This window comes from Schistocerca cancellata, chromosome 3, assembly GCF_023864275.1.
Source record: "Schistocerca cancellata isolate TAMUIC-IGC-003103 chromosome 3, iqSchCanc2.1, whole genome shotgun sequence".
NCBI lineage: Eukaryota > Metazoa > Arthropoda > Insecta > Orthoptera > Acrididae > Schistocerca > Schistocerca cancellata.
This window is the reverse complement of record NC_064628.1, coordinates 407,813,736-407,836,148: the sequence shown is the minus strand read 5'-3', so window position 1 is coordinate 407,836,148 and position 22,413 is coordinate 407,813,736. Positions and strand designations below refer to the sequence as shown.

Sequence of the window (22,413 nt, the reverse complement as noted above, 5' to 3'; positions counted from 1 at the left end):
ACTGACCCCTACTATCTCTAGGTTTAGTCTTTTCATTTCCTTTTTCACATTTTCTAGTTTTCCCACAATGTTCAAGTTTCTCACATTCCATGCCCTGACTCATAGAATGTTATACTTTCGTTGTTTGTTGTATACTTTTATCATGTTCACCTTCCCCTCGCACAATCTTTTGCCAATGGAGAGATCATGATGACACTTTTTCAATAACAGGCCACATGTCCTTTGGATAAACGTTATATGTGTTTAATGCAGTGGTTTCCATTACCTTCTGCATCCTCATGCCATTCATGATTACTGGTTCTTGCAGCTTTGGGGCCAGAAGCTTTGTACATTCCTCTGCTCTCTTTAACAGGGCCATTGGAAGCTTGAGGGCGACTTCTTATGCTGCAAGACATAGATCGCCAATGTTGATTATTATTCAAAATTTAAGGAGTGGCGGCTTTCGAAGCTGGGACTGAGGACGTTTTCATTACTAATCAAAAACACTACCTCTAGACCATAGGTGCTACCTAGATATTGTATTATGTTATGTAACTGATTAGGTAAGAGATTCATTCACACATGTATCTCCATAGTATATCGCTATATATTTTAAGATCTTTTTTCATTGTAAGTTAGACCCAGCTGATTGCAGAGTATCGATATTTTATCATTGAAGCTTAGGAGCGCTCATTCACCACCTCAAAAGGGGCAGCAATTCACTGATACCTATATCTCAAAAGACTGATTAATTAATATTCTTCTTCACTCATTCTAAAATATTTTAGCGTATTCGTAGGGGGAACGAATCACCACCTTGATGAATTAAACAACAACAAAAACTGTTTTCTAACAAATGTGTGTACATAAATGTATCATACAATGCACTTCCATGTTTTCTATCTGTATGCTGTGCTGATGATGTTACATCTACATTTATATATCAATTAACTGATGAGAATGTGAATTACTTACACAGTCTAAATAGAGAAGAAATATGTATTTTATGACTACTATAAAAACAAATGTATCTTACTTACTATGGTACTTAAAATTTAATTCTGAATTTGGATTAGCTCTCTGTTAAAATAGTCACAGCGTCATTACATATTCTCCTCATCATACTTTCTTAATTGTATATCCTGTAGATAGAAGTACTTTTCTAGTGTTTTTCAATTCATGTTCATTTTGTGAGAATGTTCTTAACACTTTAAGGTCTGGGACTTAGTACGACATTCTAGCACATGAGACTAGGGCTGTTTGCCGTGTTTCAAAAAATCGTAATTCAGGAACGGTTAGAGATAAATCATTACAGTTTTTTTTCATTTTTACCACTGTAACCTAAACTTTACAATGAAGTAACACATTATAGTTACCAACTTCACTTAAATTTACACGGTTATTACAAGCTGATACCTGAAACAAGGAAAATAAAAACGTCGTATAGTAGGATTTATTGTTGGAAGAAAGAACATGGCAGTGGATTATGTTTTATAAAAACAAAATGAAAGGTATTTAATTTAAAAAATTGGAATGCACAACTAAACATTACATTTTGTGTAAATCATTTCTATACATAATTGACTTGTTTACTTTTATTACAGTCTACTGATTATTTATAAGCACGGAGAGGGAGTGAGAGCAATTACCATTCCGAAATTCGCGACCTATTGGAGGCGTTTCTTGCTGAGACGTTAACTCAATATCGTTCTGAAGCTCTTCTTCTATAAATAAATAAGTCATATGTAGAACTGGATAAACTTGTATTATCATTATAAGTCTAAAATACATTACTCGAAATATACATAGCAAACGTGTATGAGCAGCCTACTGTTTCTTACATGTTTCAACGTATCATAGTCTATATTCCAGTAAATATGTTATAATTACCTGTAGTATCTCTATCATCTTCAGAATCGTCACTAAGTTCTCCTTCAGAACCCGAATCGTTGACCAGAACATCCAAAATTTCTTCATCTCTAAGTCTTTATCTACACTGTGACATCTTGCCGCCACTGCTAATGCATGGATGTGACAGAATCTATAGAAACGAACATTACTTCAGTTGGTGCTGCTATCTAGCGGATTTTTCGCTTAACTAAACCATCAAGCTGTGTAACGGAACACACGAACTGCTAGTATAACTCGTAGTTAGTTTTCTATGCATTTTTATACATCACTGCAGGCATAGCTCGTCGTTCGTCGGCAACGCTCCCTACAGGGAGCAGCTAGACCGCAAAGTGTTGATAGATTTCAGAAATAACTGGAGGTAGTTCCTCTCTAGGTAAACCATCTAACAAAGTTCAATTAATTATTTTATTGTTTTCCTTAGTTATGCGTTCTTCAGTGACAGTAACAGATTGAATATGTTCTGCTGATGTTTTATTAATTATGATGTTTTATTCATTATTTTATTGTTTTCTTTAGTTGTGCTTTCTTCAGTGATGGTAACAGATTGAATATGTTCTGCTGATTGTCAAATAACACAGTTTTAATTTCTTCATTATTGAGATCATGTCTGTGCAATAATGAATTATTTTCTTTCTGAACATAACTATCTGTGTAATCTTTTAATTCATCAAGTATCATATTGTATACTTATTTATCCTCTTCTATTCTAGAACACTTGAAACCAGATTCAAATTCCTCTTCAGTCATTTTGTTGGTGTTACACTCTTTGCTGTACACATAACAAAGATTTGTCAGCTCAATGCTCTCCTGTTTTGTGTGGAGATAATTTTGATTTGATTAACTTGGTAGTTATTTCATCAATTTTCAAGAAATTATATTTTTGTAGTTTGTCTGTAATGATGATGTAGGTTTTATAATTTCAGTTCAATTTTAAATATTCAGTTCTATTTAGAATTCTTTTCTTTAAATTTTCCTTTTTAAATATTTTGATGTTTAATTGTCTTAGTTTTTCACTTCTTGCTTTCTCTTCTATTAGTTATATAGCTAGTTGTCATTGTTGTTCTTCTTCTATTTTTAGTTTGTTCCCAAGTTGTTGAGGTTTATTTCATATCTCTTGTACAATAAAAATAGTGCACTAGTATATCCTCAATTGTAATATAGTAATATTTAATTTTATCTGCAGCTTTAGTTATATACCCGTAACAAGTTTCTTGCAATTTGTGTTAAGAGTATCCATGTTTTTTATTCAAATTATTTGTGTTCTTTTAATTCATTTTGAATATATTCACATTCTAAAGCTAATAGCTCATTGTACTATATTTCAGTATATTCTAGGTTAAATTAAACAAGTTTACAACTATCAGTCACTGTTCATTTATCTCCATGACTCGATTTTAAGGTTTAAATCTCCATCATCAGGTGAATTTACATTTGTTAGTGTGACAGGTGTGTGTGTTTTATGTTACGATTTTTGGAGGAACTTGTGTTTTTTTTCTCTACTAGCCAGTGCCACATTTTCAGAACATGAATTTTTTGTCCTTTTGACATAAAACTTAACATATATCTAATGGTAAAAATTGAAATAAGTAAAATAGAGTACCTCCAGTGGTCACAGCTTCCTTTCACTGTTGTAGCACATCATATGTATACTGACATATTTTGTATACAAATGTGGCATCTGGACACTATTAGGTACAATGATCATATAGCAGGAGAGAAACGTTATCACAAAGTACAAAGAATATACATCATTACAATATTATTACTGAATAAATATTAAAAAATTTGGAGACCTGTATTTTGAGGTGTAGAATACAGTCGTTGGAATAAACATTTCAGGTGGTATATATATCCGATTTTATCAACTTAATATAGCTTAAACCTCGTACTCATTTATAAAACAAGGTGAAACCTAGTAGTTTGCAGACATCACATTTTTTTTACAAAATATGACAGTATATATGTGACATGTTATGATAGTGAGAGGAACCTGTTACCACTGCCGGTACTTTATCTTACAAATTTTATTTTTAACCTTATATACGGATTTAGTTTTTTTTTCAAAAGAAACCCAAATCCAAATTCTGAAATAGAGTTTTGTTTTCTCCACTAGCCAGAGCGAGAAGTTCCTCCAAAAACCTTGACACAACACACACACACACACACACACACACACACACACACACACACACACACACACACATCATACTACAAATGTAGATCCACCTGATAATTGACATTTAAACCTTCAAAAAGCATTGTCGAGATAAATAAACAGTGACTGGCCAGAGTAAACGTGTTGTTTCATTTAATATCAATAACAGTCACAGTAAGCCAAACCTAAAATGTTGGTATTTAAAGATACTCTAGGTTGTATGTGTTTAAGTACTCAATACAATTCTTTTTAATTTGTTTTAATTTTTTAGAGGCGAGATTTCCAGACTCTGAAATTACAAACTTAGTAAAACATAAATTTTTGTTAGTGGTTGACACATTCTTTTTTTAAATAATGGAACCCAAATATCATTAAACCAGGTACCTAAAATTTAGCTAATACTTCTTAGGGTTAATGAATTCAAATATATACATTGTAAGTGCCTCAGTATTAAATGTACTTGGAATTAGTTCCATTTAATAGGAAACCATTTCTATTAGATTTTTTTATTAATAAAAAATTTTTCTATGTAAATGTATGTTACACACTAATGAGAAAATTGACACTTCCATACTTTCTACCTGTATTTATCTTGATCATGATATATCCACATTCAGAGATCAGTTAACCAATGAGAATATGAATTACTTACACAATCTAAATTGAGAAGAAATCTGTATGAATACTTTAAAACACAGAAGTAAGTTAATTAAAATTTATTTGTGCATCTCTTACAGTAATAACTGGTTAAAAATAATTATATCATTAATCAATTTCTCTTGTGTGTAATCATTTAAAATAGTGAAACAATTGTGCCAAGTAAAATTCTTGAAGTTTCTTTTATCATTTGGTATAAATTTATTGAATTCATATTGTAATTAAGTAGTAACTTATCTTCACAATTTGGATGCCTGTCTTCGATTCTGCACAATTGCCTTTGTAAAGTTTTTCATTGTGCTCTAATGTCATAATAATGGTATTCAGTTTTCATCAAATAAATTTAAAAGAACAAAAAAATCTTATCGAATGTTTGAGGAAAAATGTGAGGTAATAAAGTATCCATTTTCCTGTTTCTCTTATGATTCCCATAGCATTATTTACTAATCCATTTAAGTTTTCTATATGTCCATCCTTAAATTTCTTTGTAGTTCCTAAGTGAGTTATTTTGCCTTGATACATCTCTTTGATTTCAGTGATGGTACAACTTCTTCATAAACCCAGTCTTGAAACTCTTCTGCTAACATCATTTTTGATTTCATGATTAATGAATACAGACCAGGTTCATTAATAAAAAAATTTCTGGATGCAAGAGTAATGAATCTACATCCTTCAAATCTTTACACATTTTCCTATGTTTTGCTTAACATGATCTGACATTGCCTTTCTTGTGTTTGTAAATTCTAAGAGTTTAGCCACATCTTTAGCTTTAAATTGTGGTCTGTTCTTTTCTTCAATAGTCATAAACACTTGCTTATTACTATATGTAAACTTTTGTCCACAAGTTTGATGACTGACTATTGAATAAAAGTAATTTGAATTAGACTGTTCTATAATTTAAAAAATAGATCTGAGCTCATTGATAAATTTCATATTTAAGCAACACTGTTTCGTTTCTGGCCCTACTTTGTACAATGCTTGTTCAATTGTTGGGGTTGGATCTTTGCCCAGTACTGTCGCATCCTTTGCCAATGTAACTCCTTCCTTTCTTCTATACAGGGGTACATTTCCTTTGAGGCTTCTCCTGAAATCCTCAGATTTCCTTGAGGGTATGACTCACAGAAAGTCTGTTCTGGACATCAGTTACTCCCACTCCTTTAATGTCCTTTTTGGTTTCTGTCTGCCAAATGATGTGAATCTTCTTGTTTAGCCAGAAGGTAAACAGACTGTTGGTCAATCTGCTTGGAGGCAATCTTGTAACTTGGCTATAGAGAGCTTCCTTCTTTTTCTTGCAGAGTTGGAGAGCCTCTTGATATGTTTGTAGAGTTCAGAGTTATGCCGCCTTCCGAATTCCACACCTTCTACTGGGCCTAGGATCTCCCTGAGGATACACCTCTCTCTGACTCACAAACTCTCCATCAAACCTCTCTAGTTCATGGAAAGACATTCCATAACATGCAGGGCTTTTGGTCGTATGACTGATGTGTGGTGGTTAAGTTTCAGGTTGTGTGACAGGCATTTTTATTGCAGGTGTTCATAGTCAGTCGATTGACTTGTTCCAACTTGTTGACTCTCATGGATAAAGACGTTTTTCTGATAAATTGTGTTCAATCCATTCGCCGAGATACTTAAATTTCTCAGTTCTTTGATGTTTCCCTAGTCGAGCACCATATCCCCGTTGGCTTCTTTGATGTTGGTGAAGAACTGTTTCCTCCAGTGACACTTGAAAACCCACATTGGCAGCCTGAGGCAGGTTACCTGCATTGTTTCCATTTCAAGAGAATCAGGAATCAGTGCCATGATATCTGCAAAAACAAGGAAATCTACAATCAGTCCTTATGGCCTAGATAGACACCACCCTGAACACCCAAGTTGGTCAGTTCCTAACGCCATTCTCTCACAGACTTCTCAAGGACACAGCTGAAGAGAAGTGGAGAGAGTCCATCCCCTTGCCTCACTTCAGTTTCTATCTTGAATCTTTCTGAGATCTCACCTCTAAATTTTACCTCAAAATGGGTGTTTCTCAAGGTTTCTAGAATGAGTCTGCGAGTTTTGTTGTCCAGTCCTAGTTCCTGGAGTATTTTGTTAAGCATTTCTCTATCAACAGAGTCGTAGGCATTCCTGAAATCAACAAAGGTGATGGCCACCTTGCGGTTTATCATCTTGGAGTATGCCAGTACAGTTTTGAGGTTGAGGACCTGTTCAGCACAGAATTGGGTCTTTCTCAAGCATCACCGATATTCTCCTAGTTAACCAACTAGTTTATCTTCTGCCCTTGTTAGTAACACCTTGGAGAGATTCTTGTATGTTACCGGGACAAGAGAAATTCCCCAGTAGTTGTTCAGATCAGTAAAAGCTCCATTTTTGTGAAGAGGATGGTTCAGAGCCGTGTTCCAATCAGGTGATAATTTCGCTGTTTCCCAGATGTCGTGGATGATGTCAGTGAGTTTACTCATGGCATTGCTACCAGCACATTTCCAGAGTTCCTCAACGATAGAGTCCTCTCCAGCTTCCTCATTATTCTTTAGAAATAGAATGATTTGTCCAACTTCTTCCAATGAAGGAGGCACAGAATCTGGGTTTGGTGTGGTTTGTTTGTAATCGAAGTCTTCGCTGGGTGGATCACAGCTGAGTAGTTTCTCAAGTACTGAGATAAGAGATGCCAGTTATCCTCATCGTTAAAAGCCAGTTTACCCTGCAAGTCTCATAAGTGGAGGCTTGGCGGATTGTATTTTCTGAGTGTCTGCTTGTAGGTTCTGTAGAAATCTCTGAAGATATTTTTAGCGAAGCTCTCTTAGATTTGGGTTGGTTGATATTGTGTGAAGATCTGTTTGGTTCATAGATTTATCTTACCTGTAAGCCTTCTTTGTTCCAAAAAGTTCTCCCAATTATTCTTGGTTTTTTGACAATTCCACTTCCCCCAAACTGTCAGTGTTTGGGTTAGTGCATTGTCTGGTTTCATTCCACCATGGATGTTTTCTTATTCTCGTGATGGGGGCGAGTTCATTGGCTATCTTCACAAAAGTCTCCATAAGTTTGTCCCAGAGGTTGAAATCTGTGCTGTTCAGTCCCTGGCCTCTTTCTTGTCTGTTCTTAAGTCTACTTCAGATCTAATCGTCTAGGAAGTTCTGTGTACTCTAGTGTTTCTAGGCCAGAGTCTCATTTTGATCTTTGACAGGTAGTGGTCTGAGTGGCACTTCTTAACACCTTCATGATTTGTATTTCCTTTTGAGATTTTCTTGAAATGGCCACATGATCTAACTGGAATTCAACCAAGTTGGTGTTGGGACAAATCGAAGCCCTTGGCAGGTGTTTGACATGAACGACCCAAAAGTCATACAAAGATCCACTAATCATGCCCCATTGTGGATGGCTCTCATATGTGCTGGATAGTTGGCCACTATATTTCTGTACTTTTTCCCTCCTTCCAGTTGGTCATTAAAGTCACCAAACAGTATGACTGTGTGTGTCTCTGAAACTTTAGAGAGAATATCTTATAAGTCTTCCCAGAATTTTTCAGTTCTGTCTGGATTGGTTGGGGAATGTACATTGACTGCATTGTAGCCCTTGTTAACACATGTGAGGGAGAGGATGGTTATACAACTGCTTTGGGAGATGAAGTCAGTCACTGAATCCAGTATCTCCTGACTGATTACAAATCTTGTACCTAAGTTACTTACGTTCTTCATTACCCACTGATCCACTTTTCCATTGAGGATTCTATCCTTGGGACTCGATGGAATGATCATCTGTGAATCTGGTTTCCTGTACTGCTGTCAATACTATGTTGTGTTGTATTAGTGAATTGGTCAGATATTTCAGTTCCAAAGAAGCTTTGCCGTCTTGGTCTGAGTTTACATCCAGTGATTTCAGGATGCTCCGACTCATCCTCATTTTCCTCCATGCTCGCTTGAAGATTGTTCTTTGTGGACCAGTGGAAAGCCACTCTTCAAGATACTACCCAAGTTATTTGCTTGAGAGACTTATTGTTCAGAGTTGCTTCTTTATGGCTAAGGGATCCTGTCCACCCCACTCTTTACTTACGACAAAGAATGGTTGAAAAATAGATATGGCAGGAACAGGATGAGGACAGGAAACTGAGGACAGAAAGGCCATTGTGGGATACACTTTGTCTGGCCCCTCCCCTTCAGCCTCTCCGGCTTGAGTGACTCTTGTGGTAGGTAAACTACTGCCAGCATAGCCCTCTGGATCCAGAGCACGCAAACCTGTTTTTAATCAAGTCTTATAATACCTCTTTCTACTAATGTTCTTTGTGAAAATAGCAGTTGCATATGAAAAGAGTAAAGCAATGAAATATTTGAATGAGTATTGATAGATACTGAGAATGATACAAAACTTACTCAAGTGATTGATGTATTTAGATAAGCATTAATGATATTTCATGCCACACATGATCTTGAAATCATTGGTGAACTGAATGAAGAAACGTTATGAATAAACCTACATATGGTGTGGAACATAAAACTACTGACTATAGAATTGCTAGATATCAATGGAATAAGAGAAATATAAAACGGTATTATAAAGGTACAGCTAAAAAGGTATTACAAATGGCAAAAAGTGCCTTTAATTTATGACATAAGTATTTTTGCTTTCTGTTTCATCAACATAACATAAAACCTGATATTTTAATTATAAATAACAGATGAATACATAGTTATTAAATCTATGGTCACAGTTGTCCAAAGGATCTATACAGAAATGGTAATAATGTGTTATGTCATGCATGTTTCCCAACTATGAACAATGGTCCAGTGGGAATGCATATGGATGACAAAAAGTTGTGATACTTGGAGATTGATAAAGGTAAAGCAAATCTATTTGTAGTTTTGGTTCATGAAACTGGTCATGCATTAACTTTAAAATACACAGATGGTGATACAGCAGCAATGTATACATACTACAGTGGTTCACATTTAGAACTATCTCAAGATGACATCGACTCTATTGAAAATTTTTTGACAACAACACAACCATAAAAACCACAAACAATTCCAGTTGTTTCATATGAACCAAATAAATCTTTATGTTAGATGAAGAAGTTCAATCGCTCTGATGGACTCAGTACACAATCTGTGTACAATTATGCATCATTTGTGAATGGCATTTTATAAATATTCTATTGAAAGTGGTTGTGGATTGGTAGTGATATGAGATCACAGCCAATAACTAACTGATTAACATTTTTCAAACAAGATTTAGAAGAAAAAGATAGATGGAATATATTAAAGATCAAGTAGAAGTTAATTTTATTTGTGACAATATGCCATACATCATATATTTTACACATTACAATTAGCACCAGGCTACCCTAAGTCAATATCTAATAGGGGATTACATAAGATTTTAAAGTTAATGGTGTATTATTCTTCAATGAACTTTCCTATATGAAATAGATGAATGCAATTTTAATATAAACCATGAGATGTTACAACTAGAAAATTTCCAGGAGGACCTACTGGAATGAATTCTGTATGTAGGCACATTAATGGTTTGTTGTATTTCTTTAAGGACAATACTATGAATATAATGAATTAATAAAAAAGCAGTTAAAGCAGGTATAGCTGATTTATCTTTATTAACTAGAAAATTTTACTTTTTCCTTCCAAAAATTTTTCTTGTATGAATCGAGCACGTTCAATGAAAACTCTGTACATTTTACAAAACTGAAAAGTCAATTGACAATTTTACTTCACAAAAATATGCAAAAGATGGTTACAGGACAATTTGCAGACAATGTAAAATGAATATCACGTAAGATTATACGGTAGTAAACGAATTCCTTGTGTGAGTGGAGGTTATATAAATCACTTTAGCGAATTCTGAGTTAAAAACATTCGAAGATACTGTTGTCAATGAAAAATGGCGAACAACAGACTCAGACCGATAACACACTCAAAAAATGTGTTGATTGTCAAGAGATTAAAGAAACAGAATGTTTTGGCTCAAATCCACCGTATAAAGATAAACATACACATAAATGTATGAAATCTACTATGGAATATATCAAAATTCAAAAATCTTTCTGAGAATCTTTTTAAAATTCCTTCATCAAACTTTTATATTAAACAATAGACCATAGTGGAACAATTCACTGTGGCCTATTTGTGTGATTATTGTAGAAGAAGTAATATTACTGATTCCAACAGATTAAGTAAGAATGATAATTTAATTCTAGTGCATAATTGCTTATTCCTAGAAAGAATCTTAATAATACGAGAGTAATTGAATTAAAAACTAGAGCTAAAAATGTCTGTATTAGTGGCCATAATAAATTAAAGACATCAGAATGAATTTATTTCAAGAATTATTCCAAAAGACAAAACAAGATCTAAACGTGTACCTAATATTTTCACAGATTTGAGGATGATGTCTTTGATAAAACTCGCCCACCAGCACAAGATAGGCCCTCATATTACCTTCGGTAGTGATGAAAGCCTTGCCACATCTATACGCAATACTGGCCCAAAACATGCGTGAATCACATCCCTGCTGAATGTGTACCCTAGCATGTTATAACGTGCAGTGGTAGCTCGTCGCCTCTTTCCCCTTCTTCCTGGATCATCAGATGTCAGATAAATACTACATTCATCAGTGAAAATAACCCAACATCACTGATCCACTTTCCATCACAGGAGTTCCTTTGCCCACCACCTTCGCACATCACAGTATTCGTGGTATATACTGTTGTTCGCAATGGACGTTTGGAACAAAGACTGGTGGTGGCTGGGTATTGTCAGGATCGACTTTGCCCTTCATATTTACTTTCAAGAAGTCAGAAGCTGTCTTCAGGGTATCTACGAGCCATATTTTGCTGGCAGTGGTCCAGTGAACACTAACAAGTAGTCTTTTTTGTCGTAAGATAGTGGTACAATTGTTGAATGATACTGTTGCTGTGTACGCCAATTCGATGGGCAATTTCCCTTGCTGACAAGTCTTCTTGCCGTAATGATAAAGAGCTAATATGCGCCACTCTCTAAGCTTGAAATGAATTTAGAGGAATGATGGTAGACTAAATAGCTCGCACGAGCCACACTGACCCGCTCAAGATTGAACACACAGCGACGAAAGTGCACCGATAATGCAGACTTGCTTTGCCTTCACGAAATAAATGGATGCACACGGCGATTTTAGAGTGCTGAGAAAGGTGTTTTTGATAAAAAAATCACATGCTGGATGTTCAGCTGTATTTACTCCTTTATTTTTGTATCATTTACGGTTTCATGGCACCAAAAGCTACATCTTCAGGTGAACATCTGTATAACAACAAAACCAGAAGGAATAACAGTCCTGAGACAACCTCTGGTATGATAATTCTCTGAAATTATTTTACCATTAAATTTTTTTTTAAACTATTAAAACTTTTACATTTTTTGTAATCAATTCTCGGTTTTGTATGCTGGCCGCGAATTAAGTCTTAATGGTGTTTCATTTATTTTCACCTTGCCAGTGAATCATTATGGTACAATTTGTTTACAACTTATCCACCATATTTGATTGGAATCCGGCTGTTTTTACTTTTAACAGTGTTTTGTTCTAATCGACAACGAATGTTGAGTACAAAGTTCCCAGCGTTTTAATACTAATGTTTTAGTTACATGAGTAAAAAGTTTTTAGTTATCTCACGTAAAAGTTTTAACAGCTTTCTATAATTTTTTAAAATATTAAAATAATTTTAGGAAGTTATATCAGTGACTCTCTCAGGGTTTTTATTCCTTCTGGTTTTATTGTTATACAGATGTTCACCTGACAACGTGGCTTTTAATGCCACAAAACCGGTAGTGATCAAAAAATAAAGGAGTAAATACAGCTAAGCAGTTTATTAATATCTAAGATGATTACTCATAGCAGTGGTTGCTCTACCTAGAAGGTTACCTGGAAAAGGATCACAACCTATGCACATTATGAGAGTGGTGGAAAACATTTTTGTCCTTTTTACATAAAAAGTAGCCAACTGCGTCTCTATGCGATGTACGACAGTAATGGTTTTAGAAGAGTGTCGCCTAATCATCGTATTTATATTTGAAAATTGTAGAAAACGTATTTATACAAATGTAAAAAAGTGAGAAAACATCGTAATTCATTATAAAACACCCATATATAATTCCGTACGTGTACAGACATGTGAATCACACCTGTTGTAAGCGTGTGGTTGCTAACTCTGTCTCGTGCAAATTCATACCTCACGTCTCTTATGCTGGGAACGCTGAAGCAAGGCGTCCGAGCAGACCGACCCAGACTGAAGCAAAGAAGACGTAGCAACAGTCAGACCTGCCACACCAAATGCCGTACAGTCGACAGTTATTACTATTACGTGTACCAAAAGCGACAAGGAACTGTCCCTCTCAACCACACAAGAAAGGAGAAGCGAACGTTTTGGATATTCTGTGATGCTCTCGGAAAACCGTCACTCGATATTGGCAGACTGTCGACGCCACATGAGAAGGTAGAGAACAGAGATCCTAGTCTATGAAGCACTGACGCGTTGCTTGAAGAGAGAGATAATTCGGCGTCAGTTATTTGGTTGTCGAAACTTTGTCTGTCAGTCCATGGCCAACGATGTAGAACTGGTTTCACCACATCTCTCATTGGACTTTTAATGCAATCGTTCTGCACCATCTATGTACATCTTCAATAGTTGCTGACCAACAGAAAAGTCACTACTATTGAAGTTCATTGTTGATTTCTTGGGATTTCTTTTCTACGAAAGTTCCGTTAGCAGCTGTTCCTACCACAGAAGACATAGCCGCCACACCTTTCGGCGTTGACCGCCCACAACTCCTAAAGAGGACGCACAGACCGCTCAGTCGCTGCACGCTTTCCAACTCCATCAGTTGCTGATACTGCTATCTCAGACGATTACGCGGCATATATGAGTCCATTACCATAGTCTTCCCATTTTATATGGCACCAAGTCTGGTAACACCACTAACCAGAAATCACACCAGTGCACTCGGTAGATGTTCTACCTGTCCCACAGAATTGCAAATGAAATCATTTACTTACCTGTCAATGGTGTGTATACAGGCGAACTTACATTAGCATTACATTTTTGTCAGGTAGTGTACATGCACAAGCAGCAGGTGAGAAAATTAACCTGTTTCACGACGAATCATGTAGTGATAATGAAAAATGGCTTTCGTCATATTCGCAAAACTTACACGGCAGCGAGGGGCCCGTCAACTAACAGGAACAAAATTGTTTTGTCATCTGGCGTCGAACCCGTAATCACTGGATTATTTATTAAAACTCACTGGGCTGTCTTGCTTAGACGATTCTTTTTTCAGTAAATTTTGCATTGACACACATTACCATTTCTGATCGGAAGTGCCCGCATCTCGTGGTCTCCTTTCCCACGCCCGGGTTCCCGGGTTCGATTCCCGGCGGGGTCAGGGATCTTCTCTGCCTCGTGATGGCTGGGTGTTGTGTGCTGTCCTTAGGTTAGTTAAGTTTAAGTAGTTCTAAGTTCTAGGGGACTGATGACCATAGATGTTAAGTCCCATACTGCTCAGAGCCATTTGAACCATTTTTTTGATCGGAAGTATTACAAATATGACTTGGCAGGCATCCATGCTGGTGAGTGGATCAGCCCTGCCACCGCTACGTGGATCATCAACCAGATACTGACGACCAATGACTCGGTCGTAAGGGACATCGTGAGGCAGTTTAACTTTTACGTCTTCCCTAACCTCAACCCTGATGGATACGTATACACTTGGACCACGGTGAGTAGCACACTAAACTTCATCTAATTTAACAGGTTAATAGTCTGTATGCTATTCAGTTTTGTTGAATGAATCGAATATATAGGATATGTAAGTCCAGTTCAGAATGACGATAAGAATTCAGTTAATTTGATGTTACATATTACGACATTAACTCTAGACTATAATGTCGTTGTTTTTCTTTCTGGTCCAATTAAATCCGGATAGAACTCGGTATATTTGTTTCTTTAGAGTACTGCTTCCTAAATTTATTTCTTTGAACACACTGTGTTATATGAATGGAAACCTAAAAAATTTGAAATAGCTGTCACTCAGTGAAATATATTGCAGAAACATATTCCTAAATTCCGGCCAGAGATTTTCATGACTGTGCACTAAAACTTGTTTCACCGTTTCAAGAAGCATCCGTAGCGCCAATGAAGATAAACGTAGGCTACTGACACCTTGTCTTGGGTGTATTAGTGTACAGGACGAATAACTCTAAACTGTCACCTCGTATATTTCGTAATGCATATGAGCAACTGAAGAGTGTTTTCACTAAACAGATGTATGCACAGTGGCCCATACTGTTAATCAATACATTGATTCCTAGAATGATGGAAAATATGTTCTACAGGTTCTTATGACCAGTTCTGAAACAGAACAATGTATATTTATGCTATGAAATGATTTTAATTACAGTGTATGCTGGTGCATTGTAGTGACAGTAATACATTAAATGCCAGCATTTCACTCTATAATCATTGTTGTCCCCTCCCACAACAGGAAACGCATGTAGTACAATGTCTCTAGCCAAGGTGATGTCTGACGTTACACATGGAAGTGCCTGTTTGTTCAGACTGTCCTTGAGAGTGAGCACAGAGATTTTCAGTCTATGTCCGAGTAGGATAGAAAAGTATACAGGTAACCATGCAAGTAGTTCACGTAGCTAGAAAAAGGCACTGCATAATTTATGCTGTGAGGATAGGTCTCGAGTCATGCCTGAATCACTCAATCGGTAAGTGCGAAGTTGGCAGGGAAGTGCGAAGTTTCGGTTTCGAAACGCAGTCCCGCATAAAGTTTTGATCTATCATGAAGATTAGAAAGTAGCCTCTACCTTGGAGTTTCTCAGTACAGTAGCTTGTAGACTACGGGGGCAGATATAGAGTAGAAATGCTTCCCAGCTGCCGTTGTGGTCAGGATTGACATGTGTTCGCAGGATCGCAATTGGCGCGGGACTCGCACCCCATACACGCCATGCTACGGGGCTGACCCGAATCGTAACTGGGACTTCCATTGGGGAGGTAAGTATTGAATCTACAGCAAGTACTGGCCCCCCTTTCACAATATTCGTATATCCATTGGTATCTGCTGAACGTAATTACTTCTGTGTTTTTATACACAGTGGTGCAGGAATTAAATAACCTTCTTAACGTTGATATATTTACGATCCTCCCATACGGGCAACTAAAATTACTGTTACAGATAATCAAGGAAAAATTATACGTGTATGTAACTGACTTTTGTCTGTTTTTCTACTCAACAAAACACGTCATTCTTTAACTCGGGTACGAATTATCAGTTGTCAGATCACGAAAACATGTTACAGGATTTAGAAACGAGTGTCCATTGGCATTATCTTTTAACTTTATTCTAGGCTAATTGCCAGAGGACACGTAGTGAAAACTGCCCTAAGAGCTTCAACCAACGTCGAGAGGAGAGCTGAGGAGATAACTGAAATGGGTGTTGGTTGTGGTAGGTCCGCAACGACGAAGAGACTTGTACAGAACAGACCAACGCGGTGAGACCCTAGTCATTGAACATAAGAGAACAACAGCAAATCTATACAGGCTCTTTAGAGAGATTGGATTAGATTAGATTAATACTTGTTCCATAGATCAAGATTACGACTCTTTGTAATGATGTGGAACGTGTCAGGTTAATAAAAGATGTCTGTACAAGATATTACATTACACAAAATATTGCATGACACTAATGTTTAAGTTGTTGTTTTTTCTCCCTTAATTTATATCTAACACTTCAGCCAATGACTAGAAGGAGTTGTCATTTAGAAATTCTTTTAATTTATTTTTAAATCTGTCAGGCTTTTGATGCTGTTTGGTAGGAGACCAAATACTTTTGTGGCAGCATAATTTACCCCTTTCTGTGCCAAAGTCAGATTTAACCCTGCATAGTGAAGATCATCCTTTCTCCTGGTGTTATAGCTATGCACACTGCTATTACTTTTGAACTGGGTTGCATTATTAACAACAAATTTCATAAGTGAATATAAATACTGTGAGGTTACTGTGAGGATCCCTAGATCCTTAAATATATGTCTGCAGGATGACTGTGGGTGGGCTCCAGCAATTATTCTAATTACACGTTTTTGAGCAATGAATACTTTTCTACTCAACGATGAATTACCCCAGAATATGATGCCATACGAAAGCAGCGAATGAAAGTAGGCATAGTAAGCTAATTTACTGAGATTCTTATCACCAAAATTTGCAATAACCCTAATAGCATACTTAGCTGAACTCAGACATTTCAGCAGACCATCAATGTGTTGCTTCCAGTTTAACCTCTCATCAATGGACACACCTAAAAATTTTGAAAATTTTACCTTATCTACAGACTTCTGTTTTAAGTCTATATTTATTACTGGAGTTGTGCCACTTACTGTACGGAACTGTATATACTGTGTTTTATCAAAATTTAAAGAGAGTCTGTTTGCTGAGAACCACTTAATAATATTGTGAAAAACATTATTTACATCACTTAGTTCTTGGTTTTTGGATGTTATTACTATACTTGCATCATCAGCAAAAAGAACAAACTTTGCATCATCGATAATGGTAAGTCATTAATGTATATCAAGAACAGTAAAGGACCTAAGACTGAACCCTGTGGGACCCTGTACTTGATAGCCCCCCAGTTTGAGGAATCAGCTGTTGTTTTAACATTACATGAACCACTTATTTCAACTTCCTGCATTCTTCCAGTTAAGTATGAGTTATACCATTTGTGCACTGCCCCCTCAAGCCATAATGATTTAGCTCATCTAAAAGAATTCCATTATTTACATAATCAAAGGCCTTTGAGAGATCACAAAAATACCAATGGGTGATGTCTGGTTATTCAGAGCATGTAATTCTCTTTGAGTTTAAATATTCATATGAGTGGTATTTTCTAGTTATATCTAGGTTAAAGGTGTTCATTCTGTAATTTGCTACAATGAAGAACCACTCTCATAAATCTAGAAGCAACTGCATAGATAACGAATAAATGTCCTCAGGAATCATGTGTTCACAAGAATATGTGTTTCCTCACCGACAGAAGAAGGTGCCAGCTCCACGGTGTGTTCATCGGACTTCGCCGGTCCAGAACCCTTCTCTGAGGTTGAAACGAGGACCTTCTCAGAATTTTTGGCGAGTCTGGGCGACGACTTCCAGGTCTACCTGGACTTCCACAGTTACGGGCAGATGCTCATGTTCCCATATGGCTTATACAGCGTGACAGCACCGAACTACGACGACCTGGTGAGTCTTCTGTGACAGCATTATTGCCTCAGGACCGGCGTATTTATTTTGTTCTGTTTGTTAGCGTCACTCAATGCTGACTTTGTAACACTATTGCAGTCACTGGCACCTAATTAACCGTTTATGTAGTAGACTGTAGCTGCAGAATATTAAGACCAAACTGAAACACTATTAGCACTCGTTTGAAGACATTAAATAATTGTGTACCTACTTCTTGGTTAACATAAATCCCAGTATAAAGCTGCAAAGTAAAGTCCCGGACTTCGTTATCTGAATTATGAATTAAAGTGGCCTTGCGGTGGACGCAATATAGGTAAAACACAATAATTAATGTAGAAGTTAAACGCTGGCAGCATATGTCTACTACATGACTACGTGACAGAATGTGTTTGTACCAGTCCAGAAAACTACATGTGTGAAAGACTGAGAAAGTAAACACACATCTGACTGCCATGGCAATATCTCCACTGGTTTATCTATAAGGCCAGTTGGCCGAGCTAAAGGGCCTCACTGATTTACACATACATAAAGGCTTCACGTTGTCACAGCTCGTTAAACTTCCTTTACGAAATTTCGAGTTATAAATAGATAAGCATAGCTCTGTGCTGCGGGAGGTTGTAACAGACAGGGCATTGCATAATAAATTACTCTTAGAATATATGGTATGTCGCATTGAGATGATATTTGATAAAGGATACTGAGCAGATGGAAATGTGAATACGGGAAAATCACTTGTGAAGCCATAATTAATTTACAAATATATGTTGATTTAATCAAGAACTACTTGAGCAGCCACTGATGGTGCTCTTGCGAACCAGTTGCATTACTAGGTTTTCATACAGACTTATATATTCTCCTTTAAAAAGCGGAGTTTTTATCATAGAGCGTTAATATGGATGATTCGCTCAAAGTGCTCCAGCGATGACTCATATAAATAGAAAAAGCTAACTAACAAAAATAGAATGTAGCCTAAACTTCGATTTTTGTTTAAGACTTCAAAGATTTTATGTTTCTATACTTCGTTTCACTACGTACAATTTACCTTAAGAGGTTACAAAATAAAAAAGTCATCGTAAAGAAAGAAAAAAATTCGTTCTTCTCTCACGTTTCTTAGATGCGTTAGAAACGACATCACCATTACCCAAAACCTCACTCAATAATATCAAAATGATGTCACCAAGGTAGTTAACACTTTTTTTCACGAAAATACAACAAATGAAACACGCATTGAATGACTCGCTTGACATTTTGTACAGAACTGCAATTTTTTTTCCTGTTGTTACATATACAGTAACAACTTAGAGGAAACTGTTATTAATAGGATTCGGATTATCAGTTTTCTGTGACTCGCTGAAACTTTTAATTTTCCATATATTTAATGTCGGCAATATTTCAGTGTCTCCCCAATATACACAAAAGCGGAAAACAATTTGTATATCTCTAACTGATCAAGATTGCATGCTCTTGGAAAACTCTTTAAATTTTCTGTACATCAAGAACATTTTGAATCATCATTTTGTTATGTGCTATGGCATCCTTTCAACATTGCAATTTGGTATTGAGTTTTTCGATTACTAATATTCTGCACCTGTATATCAGCTTTGATACATAGGGCAATTATAATAAATGGGAACAAACGGCAGGAAAAGATCGCTAAGTGGATACGCTGAAAGAGAGGCCATATGGACGTATGGAAATGTGTGGGAATGTGTTCCAAAGGCGGTACACCCACCTGAAGCTGCAGATAAAATATCTTTGCTGGTATCAGTGACTGAAAACGTACATGAGAGCACAGCAGGTAAGTGTGAATAGTCTGTACTAGCATTTTGGTGATATTGTTGCAGCAGACCATCAGCACCAGTTCAGCCTCAATGTGTGGTCGAAGTACAGTAAATGTCGTCGATTTGCATCCGCACAGAAATTCAGAACTGAGCTGGAGCATGTACCACCCGCCTCACTGTTCGTACCATATAAGGCACCAGAAAAGGAGACAGGATCACAAGCAGGAAGAACAGATGTGTTTCGCCTGTCAGACATGATGAACGGATGACTAGTCCCATGAGACAGTTGCGAATAGTCCCCACCCACAAGCTGAGAGTGTCTCAGTGTTGGTGATTCGTAGCTACCATTCCACTCAAACACTAGTACAGAGGGGACATTCGCACATATCTGGTGTGTTTCCACGTGAGCTCTCAAAGGTATTACATACCTTTTGTCTCTAATTTGAAGTACATTAACCTCCCGCACAACGCAATCCTGGCCATATGACTATATGACCCCTTTTACTCCTTATTATCTTAGGGATAGTTTGTTGCAGTTTGCCCACATTTATCAAAATCACCCTGTACATCAAAACTGATACACTGGTTCTCTTTATATTCTCAGGGGCCATTTCCTGTGTTTATGCAGTTTTCCAAGATTAGCAAGTACAAATACTAAAACTTCAGTAAATAAATTAGGACAGTGACTGGAATTATTGAAATACAAAGTACAGAAAAGTCGTTAAAACTATGATCAACTGAAAAATTTTACGAACGTAGACCTAATGTAATGTTTAACTACATTCTTTGTTTGTACTATGATAATAATCGTATATCATTGTTGGCCCAGAGACCCCATCTGCATCTACATCTACACGATTACTCTGCAATTCATAATCAGGTGCCTGGAAAACGGTTCATCGAACCATCTTCAAACTATTTCTCTACCGTTCCACTCTCAAAAAGCGCATAGGAAAAACGAACACTTAAATCTTTCCGATCGAGCTCTCATTTCTCTTGTTATATTTGATGATCATTTATCCCTAAGTAGTTGGACACCAGTGAAATATTTTCACTTTTGGAGAAGAAAGGTGGTGATTGAAATTCCAAGAGAAGGTTCCACCGCAACGAGAAACGCCTTTATCTTAATGACTGCCGCCACAATTCGCTCATTATGTCCGTGACACTCTCTTCCACATTTCGTAATAATAAAACACGAGCCGTTCCACTTTCAACTTTTTGATGTCCTCCATCAATCCTAGCTGATGCAGTTTTAAATTATTGTTAATCGCAATACCTAAGTATTTAGCTAGATTCACAGCATTTAGATTCCTGTCATTTATCATGAAAGATTTCCGTTAGTACTCAAGTGGATGATTCCAGGCTTTTGATTACTTAAAACCAATTGCCAATTTTTGCACCATACATATATCTTGCCCAAATCATTCTGCAGTTGGCTTTGAAAATCTGAGGACTTCGGAAGACGATAAATGGCAGCGTCATCAGCAAACAAGCACTGTTCAGATTGTCTCCTAAGTCACTTACGTAGACCAGGAACAGTAGAGAGCCTATAACATTTCCTTGGGGAACACCAGGTAGTATTTCTGTTTGACTTGGTGACTTTACATTAGTCATTACGAACTGTGACCTTTCTCATAGGAAATCATAAATCCAGTGGCACAAATGAGACGATATTCCGTAGGCATGTAATTTGATTAGAAGGCGATTGTCAGGAACGGCGTCAAAGTCTTCTAATGATCCAAAACCGAGGAATCAATTTACTATCCCTGTTGACAGCACTCATTACTCCTTAACAATAAGGAGCTAACTGGGTTTCACGAGAACGATATTTTCTGAGACCGTGTTGGCTATTTGTCAATAAGTAGTTTTCTTCGCGATACTCGTTCACGTTTGAACACAGCTCTTATTCCAAAATCCTACTGCAAATCGACGTTACTTAAATGGGTCTGTAATTCAGCTGATTACATCTATTTCCTTTCTTGGTATTGGTGTGACCCGCGTGAATCTCCAGTCTTCGGGCACGGATCTTTCGACGAGCGAGCTGTTACACTTGTATATGACAGTTAATTATGAAGCTACTGCTGCAGCATACTTTGAAAGAAACGTGACTGGTATACAGTCTGGTCCAGAGGCCTTGTTTTCATTAAGTGATTTAAGTGGCTTCCGTGCACCAAACATATTTACGCCTAAGTTAGTCATGCAGGCATCTCTTCTTTATTCGATTTTTAGGAATTTTAGAATACCTCGCCATCTTTGGTAAAGGAATTTTGGAAAACCATGCTCACTAAGTCTGCTCTAGCGGCAGTGTCTGGAGTACCATTACCACTACTATTGAGCTCTGAGCATATTGAATGCACCCTGCCGCAGGTGTGCTTTACATACATCCAGAATCTCTTTGGGTTCTCTGCCATGTTTCGAGACAGAGGTTCGCGTTTCAGACACTAGGCGCATTTCACTTTATTGGACACCTCTTCAGCGACTTTTGCGTTCAGGGAACAATATGTGAATGATAAGGACAACACAAACACCGAGTCCCGTCGGAAGAAAATTTCTAATCTATTTGCGAATAGATAGAGCCTGGGCTCATCCAGTCTGGAGGCAGCGGTGCTGACCACTAGGCCCCGAGCTTTATATATTACATGAGTTAAGTTAGTGGCGTTTTT

The 22,413-nt window shown here is 36.9% G+C and overlaps 1 protein-coding gene across 1 annotated transcript in view; it reads left to right on the top strand.

Annotated features, from left to right (window-relative positions):
- Positions 1 to 22,413, top strand: part of LOC126176729 (zinc carboxypeptidase-like) — a 138,411-nt gene that overhangs the window by 87,048 nt on the left and 28,950 nt on the right. Inside the window, exons 6-8 of the mRNA XM_049923897.1 lie at positions 14,288 to 14,448; positions 15,647 to 15,731; positions 17,767 to 17,969. Coding sequence (XP_049779854.1) covers positions 14,288 to 14,448; positions 15,647 to 15,731; positions 17,767 to 17,969 — 449 coding nt within the window. The remainder of the gene's footprint in view (positions 1 to 14,287; positions 14,449 to 15,646; positions 15,732 to 17,766; positions 17,970 to 22,413) is intronic.